Below are 17,597 nucleotides of genomic sequence, written 5' to 3' on the forward strand. Positions count from 1 at the left end.
GACATTCTTGAAGGGTGAAGACAAAAGGTTAAGATGAGCTCTTCTGCAAAGCACAATGTGAATTCCCCTTGGGATTAATAAAGTATCTATCTATCTATCTATCTATCTATCTATCTATCTATCTATCTATCTATCTATCTATCTATCTATCTATCTATCTATCTATCTATCTATCTATCTATCTATCTATCATTCATAACAATATGCAAAGTACATTTGAATATTGCCAACCATACAACCTGATTAAATGGTGATGTGTAGTTCAGGCGGCCCACAGACTTGTTAGTTATTTAAAATGTCTCTAGTTAAGGCATCATTTGTGGTCAGCTTTCTTCAGAACAGGCCGTATGCCTGTTCCAATATGGCTGCAGAGCTGTGCTCTTCATTGTGTTGTTCTTCTCAGTTTATGGTGCGAGATGCTTCTTTATCATATGTTAGTAAGAGAGGTAGTGTAAGGTTAAGCAAGTAAATTTATAGATGTTCTGTCCAACCCTAGAGTCCATAGGACGTTGAGGTACTTAAAGGCCTCGGAGACAAGCCAATTCCAAACAGCCATACCTCAGACCAATGGGGAAATAGAACATCTTAACACCTACTATCCCCCAAAACCATTTATTGAGGTACAGCTTAGCTGTTAGGCAGTCTGGCTTTCTTGCGGGGGTTGAAAGACTCTAGCAGATAAACATTTGTGTGTCTAGCACTTCCCCCACTTTGTCGTAACATTGAAAGAGACAAAGTCGTAAATGTGGGTCGGGGGACATGAGTGCTTCTCACTAAAGTAACACTAAATTATATTGCTTTGCCTAAATTACAAATAAAGACATACAAAACATTTATCAAGTTATATGCAAAATCTCACATCACAACAATGGCACAATGTGAATTCCCCTTGGGATTAATAAAGTATCTATCTATCTATCTATCTATCAATCTATCTATCTACCACAGCAGGAAGGCACCCATCGTCAATACATCGTCAATAGACAACTTCCTGCTAAGTGCGTTACAGTACAAGCAGGCTTGCTATTGAAAATGAATGGGGGCGGTGAGGGGCGAGTTCACCACCTGCCCACCACACAGTCACCTCCACTACAGTATGCTGCCTGCAGCGTCCACCCACCAAAAACAAACACGTTGTGGCCAAAGACGGGTAGTGAATCGCCCACTACCGTCCCCATTCAACAGGCAGCCATCCAAGGCACACTACAATGCTACCCTCTGCCGCCCCGTTCACCCTCAATGGCCTCCGTTCATCCTCAACCGGTCACCTCTTGCAGCATTACCAACCACCCACCGAGAACAAATGGGACAGCCATGTGTGGTGGGCGGGCAGTGAAACCGTTTGCCGCTGGGAGACGCCTGAGGGACACTACACTGTGCAAGCAGCGAAATGGCAAGTCTCTGTCCAGCCACGCTTGCAGCGTCCCCAGGCCAAAGATGATGGCGGGCAATTACTAGGGCACATGCGTCACAGCTCGTCCCGTTTGTAAGTCATAAGTTGGATGTCCAACGGGGACTACTGCAATTTTGTATTTAACAAATGGTGTAGAGTACTTCATATAGCACTTAGAATTCAACACATTTATCCTGTACATATCAATAAAATAAAAAAATAAAAAATCTAAACTAAGCACACAGCAGGCTTATTGATTTAAACCTGTAATCAAATTCTTTGTGTATGTTTCTAGGATGGCAAGGTGGTGTGGTGGTAGCTGCTGCCTTGCAATAAGAGGACCAGGGTTCACATCCCGGTCCTCCCTGGGTGGAGTTTGCATGTTCTCCCGTGTCTGCGTGGGTTTCCTCAGGTGCTGCGGTTTCCTCCCAAAGACCTGCAAGTAAGGTGGACTGGTGATCCAAATTGGCCCAACTGTGCTTTTGGTGTGTGTGTGTTTGCCCTGCGAAGGACAGGGTTCGTTTTTGCCTTGCTAGCTGGAATAGGCTCTGGCACCCACCTGTGACCCTGCTCAGGACTGAGCGGGTTTGAAAATGATTGCCTGACTGACATTTCTGTCCAAAGGGGCTGATCATCAATTGCAACGCACGTTGTACTCCCTCTGCTGGAATTACATTTAAAGTTATGGAAGCCGACCACAAATTTTAATGTTAGAAGTACACAAGGGTAATTAAAGTATGAACTCAACAAAGTTGCAATATGTTTTATTTAGATTTTGTATTTAAAATGTTTTGTGTACATAAAACCTTTGATACAAACTGCAACTGTCAATGTTTCTAATAAATGTCAAAAATTGGCTGATCAGATTATACATTTACAAACATAGAACAAATATGACAGAAGCATCCAGTGTCACCTCTTTGTTTGTGGACCTCTGCTGGATTCCAACATATAAAAATGTTTTCTTTTCACACCAAAATCCAAATAAACAGAACAGAAGTCAACGAGGTTTCAAATTGTAATTATTATTGTATTTATTAAACTGTTCCCTTCATCAATTTCAAAGTGCCTGATACTTTCCCTCCCCAGAATGAGATTTAAATTTATGAAAACAAGCCAACATATTTTAATCACTATATGCACACTATACAAATTACAATTTGAAATCAATAATAAAGCTGCTAAATCATTTAGATTGTTACTAAAAGTTGTTGGCCTGGCTTATCCCAGCCTACTACACTAATAGCGCACATTTATATGTATGTCACAGAAAAATGACATTCTGATTATGAATGTTTGGTAAGCAAGTAACTTAAATCATCCCTAAATATCATCTGAAAATATAATCTGTAATCATTGTAATAAAGCATAGTTCTTTAGTAGAGAAAAAACTTTCAGTTTTACAAATAAAGAGCATTAGCAGACAAAAGAATTTTGAATCCTGTTGACATCAGGCAAGTACAATTTGCACAGAACTAGCATATAGAAGCACATTTTACAAACTCAAGCCACAGTTAATATGTTATCTCGAAATAGGAAGTAGTAGTAAAATTCTCATGATTGTGCTGAAAACACTCATGAGCTGAAAAGGGAAAAAAATGTATTCAGGCGATAAGAAGGACTACTTATATTTTGTCAGTTGTTGTTCAGTTGAAATATGTGCTTAAAATAATTCAGCATGTGTAGGGCTGCCAACCGCCCTCATTTTCCCGAGATATGTCCTCATTTTTACACAGCATTGACTGTCAAAAGGAATTTATAAAATTTTGAAAATGTCCAAAATTTTGACTCCTAAAATCTCCTTATTCTTATTGTTGGTAAAATTTGAAAGCTGTACACCAGTCAGCATTTGCAGAAGTAGTGCTCGCACTTTTTTCCCCAGAATCTTTACTTCCATTCCGGTAGTAAACAACGCAGATATTAATGAGAATAGAAACAACCTTTTGGGTTTCATGACTTTTGTCTGTCCAACTTGGCCTTTTCACTTCATCTTTTAAATTCAGTTTTATCTTCTTGGTGAGTAGACAGTTCATTATAAATGTTCCTTTCCTTAATTATTTGTAATCTTAATTCACCATAACTAAGTGAATTTATTCAAAATCAAAATTACAATTTCAAGCTTTGTATGTGAGATCTGTTTCAATTCTTCTTTCAGCAGCTTGGTTAAACATACATCCAGGTATAGTATGTAATATTTAGGTGCGAGTAAGTACTGCTCTGTAATATTTTAATGGAAAATATTGTAATTACTACCTGTTGTTCCAAAATGGATTTATAATTGTAAATGAACGAGTTAACAATTAAAGATTCTGTTAATTTTAAAAAATCACACATTTTTTCTGTCATATTATTTCAATATCTTTTTAGTTTTCGGTTGATCAAGTAAAAAGTCACTTCTTCAAATAATTTAATAATATTTTCATAACTCTTTTAACTAAATTCAGGAATACCCTTAATGCCAAAAAGAACACACTACACACTACTTGAACACCAAATATCCTTGTTTTATCAGATTATATCAGATTTACTGAGAAAAATACATTTAGTGGAAAAATGTAAAAGAATTTTGATAAATGCAAATAAACTAAATTGAAAAGAGTGCAATTATTTTTATTTTACTAGAAGTGAATTTACCGTATGTATCATTTTTTACAGGTTTACGACAGTTAAGGTATCTAAATAAGAACGGAAGGAATGAAGTCTGTTCATTTAAATGGTTTGACATGATCAAAATATTTAATAGGTTATTAGTTGGCCAGTGACTGTGATTGTGGCCATCATATCATAATTACAATGATAAACTGTTACTAAAGGTTTATATCATTTAAGAAAAAAACATAAGACATTATAAAGGCATGTTATGGTATCAAAGGGAAAGGCCTCTTCAAAAGTCCTCATTTTGTGACCCAAATGTCCACATTTACAGAGAAAGGGAGTTGGCAGCCCTAAGCATGGGTGTCGCAAATATAATATTGAATCGTTTTTTCTTTTGCTAAGCACATTGTTGAAAAGTATGATCTTAATGTCGGCATAAGTCTTAAATGATTCATTTTCCTTGCTCTGTTTCTCTGTTAAGCTGCATAAGCAGACAGCAGGGTAAGCATCCATCCATCCATCCATCCATTTTCTAACCCGCTGAATCCGAATACAGGGTCACGGGGGTCTGCTGGAGCCAATCCCAGCCAACACAGGGCACAAGGCAGGAACCAATCCTGGGCAGGGTGCCAACCCACCGCAGGACACACACAAACACACCCACACACCAAGCATACACTAGGGCCAATTTAGAATCGCCAATCCACCTAACCTGCATGTCTTTGGATTGTGGGAGGAAACCGGATTGCCCGGAGGAAACCCATGCAGACACGGGGAGAACATGCAAACTCCACGCAGGGAGGACCCGGGAAGCGAACCCGGGTCTCCTAACTGCGAGGCAGCAGCGCTACCACTGCGCCACCGTGCCAGGGTAAGCATTGACGTTTGAAATAGCAGTTGATAATAGAGATCTGGGACAGACAGCGATAGGAAGTTCAGTGTTTAACAACTTAGTAGGGTTTTGCTGGCCTTTCACTAAAAAGAGCCCGGTGTAACTGAACTTTAACAGAAACGTGACACTGTATGATGTGAACTGGTGATTGTGGGGGAGCTGGTCAGAAAAAAAACAACAAAAACTCTTGTAGTTTGGATTAAAATTCAAACACATTAGGCATACCTCAAGTTCTTTCTGAGTGTTAACAAATAAATCCTTATTTCTGTGAGACAATTTGATCACCTGTCATTTATTTTCTATGACCATAAGAGGTAGGTGCTATGGACTCTCCCTTACGGTTCTCATTGTGGAGCCTTTTAAAACCAAAACGTTTTGCAAGGGCCCTCATACTGAAAATTACTGGTAAATATTACAAACTTAGCCATACACACTACACACATTTAACAAATGATGTATGTGCTAAATTCCCCACACATAAGTATGACACACTGATACTGAGCATCTTTTGAAAAATGACACCTATGTTATATTGTGATATACTGGGTTGCATCCACTGACTACAGCAGAGAAAAGAAGACAACTGCACAACCCTGATGACATTTATTAAACTACTTTGCGTATCCTGATCACGACCTATCACACTAACATTTCTACATGTAGTTTTATTTTAATTGACCACTGTGAAGTCTAAATTTGGAACAAAGTCCATCAATTGTACTACGTAATGATGACATGCCATGAAAAGTACAATGAAATTGGAAGGTTACTAAATAAATACACTTTTTAAAGATTGAAACCATTTACTTTTAGAAATACAATAAAAGATACAATTCCCTACAAATTCTACTCATGTTCAATAACGAAAGTAAATGTCATGTGTTACTTTTCACTGCTGTTTATCCACAAACTCACATAAATAGACAGTTTTGTAATGACCTTTATACCCTCCTACCCTGCAATGTCATAGCTACTCACTAGTAGGTCACTACTCTAGCAATAAAGCAATACCCATTCCACAAAATGGCAGGCAGTACCCGCATAAACAAAATGGTGTCATGGAAAAGACAGTGATATAATTCAACTTGTCAATAACACTTTCAGAAAGCAAATTACATTCAAGTTGAGAATCCCCATGTTAAATAAATAAATAAATAAATCTAAATATGTGCTTTTTATTTCAGAAAAAATTTCTGAAAAGACACACAATTAAACCAAATGCAAATCAGTAGTATGGAAAAACTGGGTTCAGCCAGGCGATAATAATTTCTTAATAATGATGGACACTGGATAACTCAGCAATGTCAAGGGTGCATAAAACATCTTAGAAAGAGTGTCAGTTATTTGGAGATGATCCAAAAACACTAGAGACGACAGCTGCCACCTAAAAAATGTCAGATCACAGAAGGCCTGGAGAATTGATTCTTCAAGAACTATAGAGGCTTCAAATCAGTAGAGGGTCTAGAAACAACCAGGATCACCTCTACTCTGGTGTTTATTTAGATAAAAAGAGTGACCCAGAGCTGCACTCAAACTAAGGCCAGGGAGGAGTCAAAAGTCACCAAGAAAATTAGCTTGGCCTTGGAGTCAGAAGTGAGATTTTCTGTGCAGAAGAACATTGGCAAGTGAGAAAGAAACAAAAGAGACAAGTAAGGGTGAGAATGGTCGTCAAGGTGGACAAGAAGTTAATCCAGAAACATCAGAAGGGGAAGAATTCTGTCATCCATCAGATTAATCCAGAATGGGGAAAAGACTGATGTGGATGAATAAGAGAGCCAAGAACAGCAGATTTTTAAGGTGAGTTTTTAATTACATAAAACATTATTCTCAATTTGAGTCACAGTTTAAGCACATTTTGCCCTAATGATTTTACTAACACGCCAATGCTCGGGTCATTACCTGAATTTGTGTGCCACAGGAGTTCAAAGACAAACTGGCAATCAGATGACTTGAATTAGACGTCAAGGTGCAGCTGGGGTCATTAAGGCGCAAGTTATGTTCATTAAGGCCTGGGACTGAAGACTTCAGCACAAAGAGGCTCATCGTCGTCTCAGTGCACACAACGTTAGCTTCGATGTCTGCAAGAAATACTCACACTCAGCAACTTTGCTCTGGCGTTTGAATGTAATTCATTTGTCTATAACACAAGTGTGGTTTAAAGGAATTAGAGAATAGTAATAATCATCATTGTTGCCCTTTTTTTCTAAATATTTGGACAAAAGTGGACACTCTTAAGTTATCTATGAACCCTAACCAAGACCAATATGTATAATATTAACACAAAAACTGTCTCACAAACTCACTCAGAATAACATGAAGGATCTCTGAAATGGACTGGGAATTATTACTGGACTCAGGTGTTTAAAGAGGATGTGGACAAACCGAACACCCTGAACCAATTTATTGAAAGACTTTCCCTCCCATTGCCAACCTTCTTGCAATGACCAGTCTCCCCACACATCCTATGGAATGGCCAGAGACGAGTCCACCTCTGAGTATCACTGTGGTCTGTCCATAGCTAAAGACCAAGTGAAGAGGCAACTGAGGAAGTTACACACAAGAAAAGCTGCTGGAGCCGATGGAGTCACTCTTCAAGTTCTTAAGGTCCATGCTGATCAACTTTGTCCTCTGTCACCTATTCAGTCCGTCTGTAAGGCTTCAGAAAGGGCAGCTGCTGTGGAAAACATCCATCATTGTTCCTGTTCTAAAGAAGACAGGCACCATCTCACATCAGGAAGACCTTTGAGAGACTGGTCCTGGACTATATGAGTCATCTTGTGGTAGACCACCTAGACCACTGCAGTTTGCCTATTGGACAAATACTCGAGTGGAAAACTGAATCACCTCTCTGCTCCAAAAGCCTTATTCTTACCTGGACAAAGATGGCAGCACTGTGAGGATTCTGTTTTCTAATTTCTCCAGTGCCTTCAATATCATCCAGTCATCCGTGTTAAGGGGTAAACTCAGAGATATGCAGGTGGATGAGCCTGTGGTGTCCTGGATGATGGACTATCTGTCAGGCACACCACTGTTTGTGAGACTCAAGGACTCTGTGAGCAACACTGGAGCGCCACACAGAGCAGTTCTGTCTGCTTTTCTCATCACTCTGTACACCTCCGACTAGAAATATAACAGCAGGTCATGTCGCCTGCAGAACTCTGCAGAGGATTCTGCACTTATGGGGTGTATTGATAAGGAGAATGAGACAGAGGAGAGGAGTCAGGTGGAGCAGTTTGTTTCTTGGTGAAAAAGGAATTGTCAGAATCTTAACATCAGCAAAACCAAAGAACTTGTTACTAACTTTATCCACACCAAACAAAACTCTGTGTTCAGTCACTATTCAGGGAGTTGATGTAGAAGTGGTCCATTCCTACAATTACTTGGGGGTCCACATCAATGACAGGTTGGACTGTTCTCAGAGCAGGCTCTTTTTCTTTAGAAGGTTGTGTTTCTTTAATCAGTAGCGACATCCTTCACATCTTCTACAACTCTGCGATGGTCAGGGCTGGTAACATCATGTCAAGAGACGCCTGTGGAATCAACAAGCTAACTAAAAAGGCAGGCTCAGTTATGTGATGTACTCTGGACCTCCTGGAAGTAGTAGCAAAGGAGAGAATTAAAATAAAACTGAGTGCCATTAGGAACAATGCTGCACATTCTCTCTCTGATACACTAACACTGAGGACTTTAAGCCAACGAATCATTCAGAAGACGTGTTTCAACAAAAGTGATATGAGCTCCTTATAACAACAGCAATATGCCTGCATAATGACTCGTTGTGACTGTGACAGCCAAGTCAGAAGTTTTCTTTCTTTTTAATCACTCTGGAGTGTATCCCCTCTGGGGACAATCAAAGATTATCTATCTATCTATCTATCTATCTATCTATCTATCTATCTATCTATTATATAGTGCCTTTCATCTATCTATCTATCTATCTATCTATCTATCTATCTATCTATCTATCTATCTATCTATCTATCTATCTATCTATCTATCTATCTATCTCTCTATCTATCTATCTATCTACTTCCTGTTTCACTGTTGCAGTGCATGTCCGAGTGGTTGCTCTGGCGCGAGTGCTGGTGTTGGGCTCTGGGTCTGGTGAGTGAAGTGTTTTGTTCAACTACTTTTTTCCTTCCCTTTTCTAACTTTCCATTTCATTTCCTAGGTAAATATTTGCAAAGTTTTCCGTTTCTTTTGTGTGAGGTGGCATCTGGCCACAGCAGCCTTAATGACTGTGAATCTAGAACAGTTGAGCCGCCGCCATGGGATAAAACTTCTCTGTGATGTTTCTATCCTCTTAGAAAGTGCGGTGTTGGTGGTAGGCACTGTGATTGGTTGTGAGAATATTAAGTCCACTTAACAAATGAACAGCTTGATTGTATTATTTTTGAGTTCTGTCGATCTGGTACTGACAATTGTAGAGAAGGGTGTAGTGATCGATGGCTCATTTGTGCATGTGTCTCCGTTGGCGGTGCCAGCATGGAAAATAACGTTATCAAATGTCCACCCACTTTTGAGAAATGAGACAACAGAAAAGGAATTAGTATGTCACGGTCGTTTGGTATCAAAAATCCGCTATATTCCTTATGTCTTTTAGGAGACAAGTATACATGGTACTCAACAGAATAGATGAAATTTTAAATGTTGCTATGAGGTGTAAAATTGATGGATTCAACTATGTGATTTTTGTGAGTTCTGATAAAATGAAATGTTTTGGGTGTGAACGTGAGGCGCATTTGGTTAAAAACTGTCTAGTGAAAGTGAACAGAGCAGTTGAACATGATAACCTACATGAAACTAATGACAAATTACAGGATTGTCCTTTAGTACTCAATGTTAAAGAAAAAGCAAAGACACCTGAGGGTTGTGGAGAGTAAAAAAGTTTCTGAAACTTTAAATAAGGAAGATGAGTTACTGCATGGGGAAATGCACAGAACACTATTGATGAGAGACCTCTGGAATGAATGTGCAGTACAAGATTCTGGTACAGTACAGGGAAGTGTGTGGGGTGAGAGTGAAATGGAGGAAGTGGACGATAATGCCCCTGAGCAATACGATGGGTTTAAACGGCCTGCTAAAAAAGCCAAGCTGGGGTGGAGGAGGGAACCATCCAAAAATGCAGTAATGTTATGGCTTGTGTTGCTGAGGAAGGCGAGGGACCCTCTGCAGCCCAACCAGTTACACAGGGCAGGTATACGGCCCTCGCTGAGGCAGACAGTGAAAACATGGCTGGGCTAAGTGAGGGAGATGAGGAGGAAGAGGGGACATGGCTGATAGTTCCACTGTGTCTGACCTGCAAGAATCTAAAGGTAGAGGAGGGTACAAAGTATTACAACATTTGTGACAGAAACTGAGGGAAGAAGGAGAGTAGATGTGACAGAGTATTTCCTGATCAATCTTATCAATACAAAGCATAAGAAAAGAAAAGTCCATTTCTGTACTGTTAACTGATAAAGAGCTTCTCAGATTAAAGGATCTGTCGAAACAGTTAAAACAAAATAAGCAGTAATGGAGAGGACAACTGGAAAATTTCCAAGGTTCTGTATGTTGAATATTTTTATACTTTCTGTTAATATGGCTTGCTTTAATGTAGGAAGCTTGAATATTAATGGTGGAAGAACTAATAATAAGAGGTTGGCTTTTTTTGAATTTATAAAGCAAAAAGATTTAAAAGTTATCTTTATACAGGAAACCCATATAGACAGTGCAAATCAATGGGAGTGGAGTAGGGATTGGAAAGGGGGCATTTTTTCAGTAATGGTTTATATGTTAGTGCTGGAGTAGCTATTTTATTTTCCAGAAATTTTCAATTAGTTTTTTTTGTGATGTTGAAGAAATAGTGAAGGCTGCTCAAAGTACATGTCAAAATTCAAGACAATTCTTTTACTTTTATTAATGTATATGCCCCCAATGATGGAAATGAGAAAGATGTTTTTTTTGAAAAGTTGGAGGGTGTACTGACAGTGTTGCAGAAATAAAGTTCTAGTTCTAGTTGGAGATTTTAACTGCACACTTGTTTCTCAAAAAGACAGAAATAATGGTCTGAAGCCGCACACACGCTTGGCCCAGGAATTAGAGAGAGTTGTGAGCGGGACAGGACCGGAAGATGTGTGGCAAAATAAAGATGGGGGCACTAGGCAATATACATGGAGGAGGATGAATCGGGGAATTATTTCAATGGCAAAGCTTGATCATGTTTATTGTTTCAAGCACCACATTGGTTTATTTAAAGACTGCCACATTACCCCTGCAGGGTTTTCAGATCACAGTTTGGTGTCTTGTCCTGTGATCTTAAAATGATGATATAAGCCTCATAGTGCTTACTGGCATTTTAATACGCTCCTCCTTCAAGACCAAAGTTTTAAAGACTTGTTTAATTATTTTGGGCAAGTTGCAGACTTATGAAGAAGGAGTTCACCAGTTTACAGCAGTGGTGGAAGGTTGGGAAGACCCACATTCGTTTATTATGTCAGGAGTACACCAGAAATGTCACAAAGTCACTACTGTCTGACCTGGCAATGTTAGAAACTGAAATAAATCATATTCAGCAGCTTCTAGAGTAGGGTCCAGATGTCCAATTGTTAGAAACTCTTGGGGTTAAAAAGAAGGGCCTTGCCCAGTTATTGGAAAGACAGCTTGAGGGCCTCTAGTGAGGGCTCAGTTCCAAAAGATAAATGACATGGATGCACCCACCCAGTGCTCGTTCCACAAGATGTATTAGAGGTGTTCACCCACAGTATTAAAATGGGTGTGTTACTTCAGAGATGCTACAGGGCGGTAATAACACTTCTGCCAAAAATATCAAAAACTGGCAGCCTGTGTTCCTCTTTTGTGCTGATTATAAAATCTTGTCAAAGGCGCTAGCTAACAGATTGCAGACTGTTTCAGCTTGGGTGGTGCATCCTGATCAGAGCTATTGTGTCCCTAATAGGACGATTTTCAATAATATTTTTTATAATTCAAGACATTTTGTTGTATCTAAACTTTTTAACTTTCAGACTGGTCTTATTTCTATAGACCAAGAGAAGGCATTTGATAGGGCCAGGCATGCATATTTATGGGAACTGATGAAGGCTTTTGGGTTTGGGGACCAGTTTGTTAAATATTTTCATCTTTTATATAGTGTCAGTTCTGGTGTAGTTAAGATCAATGTTGGTTTGTGCAAACCTTGTAATGTCAGAAGAGGAGTCAGACAAGGGTGCCCTTGTCAGGAATGCTCTATGAGTTGGTCTTGGAATCTTTTTTAGTTAAACTGAGAGGACTGTTGACTCGTCTATCATTTCCATGTTGCATTGCGGAACCTGTTACGGTTTCAACATACGCCGATGACATCATTATAGTAACTGAAAGTCAGGAGGACATTGACAACTTGATTCAAAGGCAGAGATCTTTTGAAAATGTATCATCAGCTAAAATAAACTGGGGAAAGAGCAATGCTCCCTTAGTGGGGAACTGGACTGGTTTAAAACTACCACAACTGGTTAGCAACCTACAGTGGACCACTTGAGGATTATTATATTTAGGAGTGTTTCCTGGCGATGAATACAAAAGAACTGGGATGGAGTACTGCAGAAGGTGAAGGATCAGCTTTCACGGTCGAGGTGAATTCCACTTTAGTTATCTTACAGGGGCAGGATGCTCATCAATAACAACCTCATAGCCTCAGGATTGTGGCATAAATGCATTTGTTTAGAGCCTCCTGCACAGCTGCTTCAAAGTATTCAGGAAGTGTTAAGCAACATTTGTTGGGATGGCCTGCATTGACTTAGGAGAAGTGTTCTGTTTCAGCCACTGTATGAAGGTGGGCAAGGAATTATAGATGTGGTCGGGAGAGTTGCTGCATTCCAACTACAAACTGTACAGAAATTGTTGTACCCTTCTGAGCAACAACCATGGAGGAATTTTGCAGAACTTTTTTTTGATCACATTGAAAACCAATTTGGAAAAACTCTGATGCTGTGCCAGGTGAATAAATTTGATATGTCGGACATACCAGACTTTTATAAGAGCTTGTTTAGAGCCTGGCAGATGGTGGCAATTAAAGAGGATGATGACAGCCTGGTCATTGTTCTGGGTTTTGGAAGAGTCCATTGTCAAGGACTTTGTTAAATGGTGCGACTCTAACCACCTACAACTGAACACCAGCAAAACCAAGGAGCTGGTGATGGATTTTAGGAGGACCAGGCCCCTCATGAACCCCATGATCATCAGAGGTGACTGTGCAGAGGGTACAGACCTATAAATACCTGGGAGTGCAGCTGGATGATAAATTGGACTGGACTGCCAATACTGATGCTCTGTGCAAGAGAGGACAGAGACGACTGGCGCCCCCTCAAAATATGAAATAAGATGCTGCAGATGTTCTATTAGACGGTTGTAGCAAGTACCCTCTTCTACGCGGTGGTGTGCTGGGGAGGCAGCATAAAGAAGAGGGACGCCTCATGCCTGGACAAAGTGGTGAGGATGGCAGGCTCTATTGTTGGCACGGAGCTGGACAGTTCAACATCCATGGCAGAGCGATGGGCGCTGAGCAGACTCCTGTCAATCATGGAGAATCCACTGCATCCACTGAACGGAATCATCTCCAGACAGAGGAGCAGCTTCAGAGACAGACTGCTGTCACCGTCCTGCTCCACTGATAGACTGAGGAGACCCCACACTATACTCACTATAGAGTATGTGAATTTCCCCTTGGGATTAATAAAGTATCTATCTATCTATCTATCTATCTATCTATCTATCTATCTATCTATCTATCTATCTATCTATCTATCTATCTATCTATCTATCTCAATAATGTGAAGTTCAGTGGGACTGTCAGAAAACTTTTATTAATTGTTTTAAAAGTGGAGGGTCTCGTCCGATGCGAGAGATGGACGTCTGAAGTGGAGCTCCGCTAGCAGTGGTGCTATTTTTCATATTATTTGCTTATTATTCTGAGATATCCTGTATTTATTCAACCCGAGAGGGACCGCTACAGTATATGTAAACACATATAAACATGGCCAACAAGAAGGGGGGTCCGAAAGAATCGAAGACGAAAGCTACATCCAAGCTGCGATCAGCAAGCCCTAGTTCGAGATACGGCCTCTCAGAGACAGACCTGGATCAGATGGGCGAAAGTACAGACTCCTCGGGACCACGGTCCGCTACATCGTCGCCGGCTGAGAGCGAAAAGGGGAGCGAGGGTGCGATCGTGAGTGCAGATGTGGATAGCTCGCCGATTGGAGAGGATTACCTGAAACTGGAAAAGGCCGGGAGGTCCGCGGCTTCAGTTACGCAATTACGCGGGACTGGAGCAGCGGGACACCGCTTCAGCAGAGTCTTCTGCTTCATCTACGGCACAAGAAGGCACATTTCAGCTATCTGAACTGAAAGTGTTGCTCGCTGAGCTAAGGCAAGATATAAAGAAAAGCGAGAAGGCTAATGAGAAAGCAACGGCAAAGGCACTTGAGAGACTGAAACAGGAATTAAAACAGGAAATCCAACAGGCAAATGAAAGGCTCGCCAAGAGGTACAACTTGAACTTCGACAGGTGCTGGGTAAAATTGAAGAGCGCATTGAGAAAAACTCGTTAAACTGAGCACGCTTGCTGATCGATTGGAGCATCTTAGTGAGACATTCACGAATCGGATCGAAATAGCCGAACATCTAGCTGCCAGTGCCGAGGAAAGAGCAGTAAATGTCAGTTGAATGTAAAAACTCGGAGAAAAACTTGGAGACAGACTGGCTGCTTTAGAAGATGGGAATAGAAGGTATAATGTCAGAATTGAAGGCTGCCGGAGAATCGAGAAAGTTTAAACCCGTGAAATTCGCAACTGAACTTTTTCTAAAATAATCGGGGCGACTTTAAAGCAGAATCTGAGATAGCAGCGGCTTACGCGTCGCTGATCAAACACCGTCAGACCCGACCAAGATCTTTTATAGTCGTTTTGAACGATTATCATTTAAGTTAGAGGTGATGGAACTCCTCAGGAAAAAAAGGAAGATATTATATATGAAGATTGCCACATTCGTCTTCCCTGACTTCTCTCCAGCAACAGCTATCAACGCCGCCTTCTATAATATTAAACAGCGCTACGGCAAGCCAATGTCAAATACGGCCTCCTGTATCCGCAAAACTGAAAGTGGAATGGCAGGGTCATTTCTATGTTTTCGCTAGCAAGGAGGAGGCAGAAAATGAGTTAAGAAAGCTGATCCCGGACTATTCTGATACATAATTGTGAGTCATGGCGGTAAATGATAAAGCTAGGATTAATAATCTACTGTCTGATCTATTTGTTTTAAAATACGGGTTTTTATCAGCATATATTCTCATATTCTTATATTATTATTACTTACTTATTACTTATCATTACTTAGTATTACTAGGGCTAAATGTTTATGTTTTATTGTGCTTAATTACGTTTTCCTCCTCTTTTTTTTTTTCTTTTCTAATTATTTCATGTGTACCCTAAATGAGACTGTTCAATATCATACCCTTGGTTTGCTGTTATTGCTATTACTGCATTAAGACTTGTTATGCTTGTTTTGGACACATCTTTAACACCATCACCTGGGTTTATTATCTGGGGATATCATCTTAATGCACTAAAATTGATGAAGATTATATGTATATATGTATGTATATGTGTGTATATATATATATATATATATATATTAAGTGCAAAATTTTTTTTTTTTTTTTTTTTTCCTCTTTTAAAGACTATATTGGTAACAGATATCTCTATCTTTTAACCTTAAAGCGCCACTGCATGGGGGCTTGATGTGCTTTGGACGTGCTCTGTCTCTGGGTATGTCAGAGGACTGGGACTGCATGAAGTGGGTTTTAGCCTCACCTGGGGAGGCAAAAAGGGAGGGTGGGGGTTAAGGGGAAGAGAAAGAGAGCAGGCTTGATCTATATCTAATCTATCATCTCAATCTTTATAATTATAACTATCAACGTAATAATAAGCTGCATGGCAACAACTCTTGGGGGAATAGGAAATTAAGACCTAAACTATTTCACTTCCAGTTAAGACTATAATATGACACCAAAAACTCAGAATCAGTGTCTCCATGATGGGACAGTTAACTTCGTAAGCTGGAATGTTAAAGGCCTGAATCACGAATTAAAGAGAAAGAAAGTACTTTCTCACCTAACAGGTCTAAATGCTAAAATAGTATTTTTACAGGAAACCCACTTACTAAGTAAGGATCAGTTCCGCTGCAAAAGACTGGACTGGCCAAATGTTCCATTCTAGTTTTACAAAGAAAACTAGAGGGGTGGGAATTCTCATACATAGAACAGTACCATTTGTAGCATCAGATGTAGTATTGGATCCTGAAGGGAGATATGTGATGGTCATGGGAGACTTATCTAACTGTAAAATGATTTTGATAAATGTTTATGCACCTAATGTTGATGATAAGGAATTTATACAAAATTTATTTGCATCCATTCCCAATCTGAACACTCATAAACTTATAATGGCTGGGGACTTTAATTGTGTTCTAAATCCACTTTTAGATAAGACTTCCTCCACAGGGGAACGCAACTAACACCGCAAAGATAATTACAAAGTTTATAACTGATCACAACTTATCAGATCCCTGGAGGTTTTAAACCCAAATTCAAGAACATATTCTTTCTACTCACCAGTACATCATTGCTACTCAAGGATTGATTACTTCTTTATAGATAATAACTTCTTGCCTAAGATTAAATCTTGTAAATACGATGCTATTGTTATTTCAGACCATGCTCCGATGATCTTGGAGCTGAAATTACTAAGCCCCATACACTCACCCCGAGATGGCGCCTCAATCCGCTTCTATTAGCTGACGAGAATTGTACTGAATTTATATCCAAACAAATTGAATTCTTTCTAGAGACAAATACATCCCCTGAGATCTCTGCAGGAATACTCTGGGAAACTCTTAAGGCCTTCTTAAGAGGACAGATTATCTCATATCTTTCCCACAGAAATAAATCCGCGAAGAAAGTAGCAGAGATAAAAAGCGAAATTACTAAAATAGATGAAGAACATGCCAGACTACCAAGCAGACTCTACATAAGAGGAGGCAGGCTCTACATTCAGAATTAAACCTCTTGACAACTAAAGAAACCGAACAACTAATTTACAAATCTAGACATCATTATTATGAACATGGAGAGAAAGCTAATAAGCTTTTAGCGCAACAAATTCACAAGCAAGATGTATAACGCAATCTCGTAATTACTAACACGAATGGAGATAAAATCATCGAACACAAAAATATAATGTACACTTTTAGAGACTACTATAAATCCCTATATACTACTGAGTTTAAAGAAGACAATATACAATCTAATGCATTTCTGGATAAATTACAGATACCACAAATTGACGCTATTAGTGTGGAGGAGCTCGATAAACCTCTGTCATTATCAGAATTACTGGATGCTATAAAGTCACTCCAAGGTGGAAAAGCAGCAGGCCCTGATGGCTACCCTGCAGAGTTTTACAAGAAATTCTCCGCTCAGCTAGCTCCCTCCTATTAGCAACATTTACAGAAGCCAGAGATAACCAATCTCTTCCACAAACCTTTCGCCAAGCACTAATCACTGTCTTTCCAAAACAAAATAAGGACTTATTACAATGTGCATCATACAGACCAATTTCACTTCTGAATAACGACGTTAAAATACTCTCTAAAATCATAGCTAGAAGGATGGAGAAAGTGCTCCCT

General features: G+C 39.7%; 1 protein-coding gene across 1 annotated transcript in view; it reads right to left on the bottom strand.

The window, feature by feature from the left end:
- The window catches only part of LOC120514739, a 105,620-nt gene that overhangs the window by 16,819 nt on the left and 71,204 nt on the right, over positions 1-17,597 (bottom strand). The window contains exon 9 of the mRNA XM_039735262.1: positions 6,780-6,958. Coding sequence (XP_039591196.1) covers positions 6,780-6,958 — 179 coding nt within the window. The remainder of the gene's footprint in view (positions 1-6,779; positions 6,959-17,597) is intronic.

Source organism: Polypterus senegalus, chromosome 1 (genome assembly GCF_016835505.1).
Source record: "Polypterus senegalus isolate Bchr_013 chromosome 1, ASM1683550v1, whole genome shotgun sequence".
NCBI classification, from domain to species: Eukaryota; Metazoa; Chordata; class Cladistia; order Polypteriformes; family Polypteridae; genus Polypterus; species Polypterus senegalus.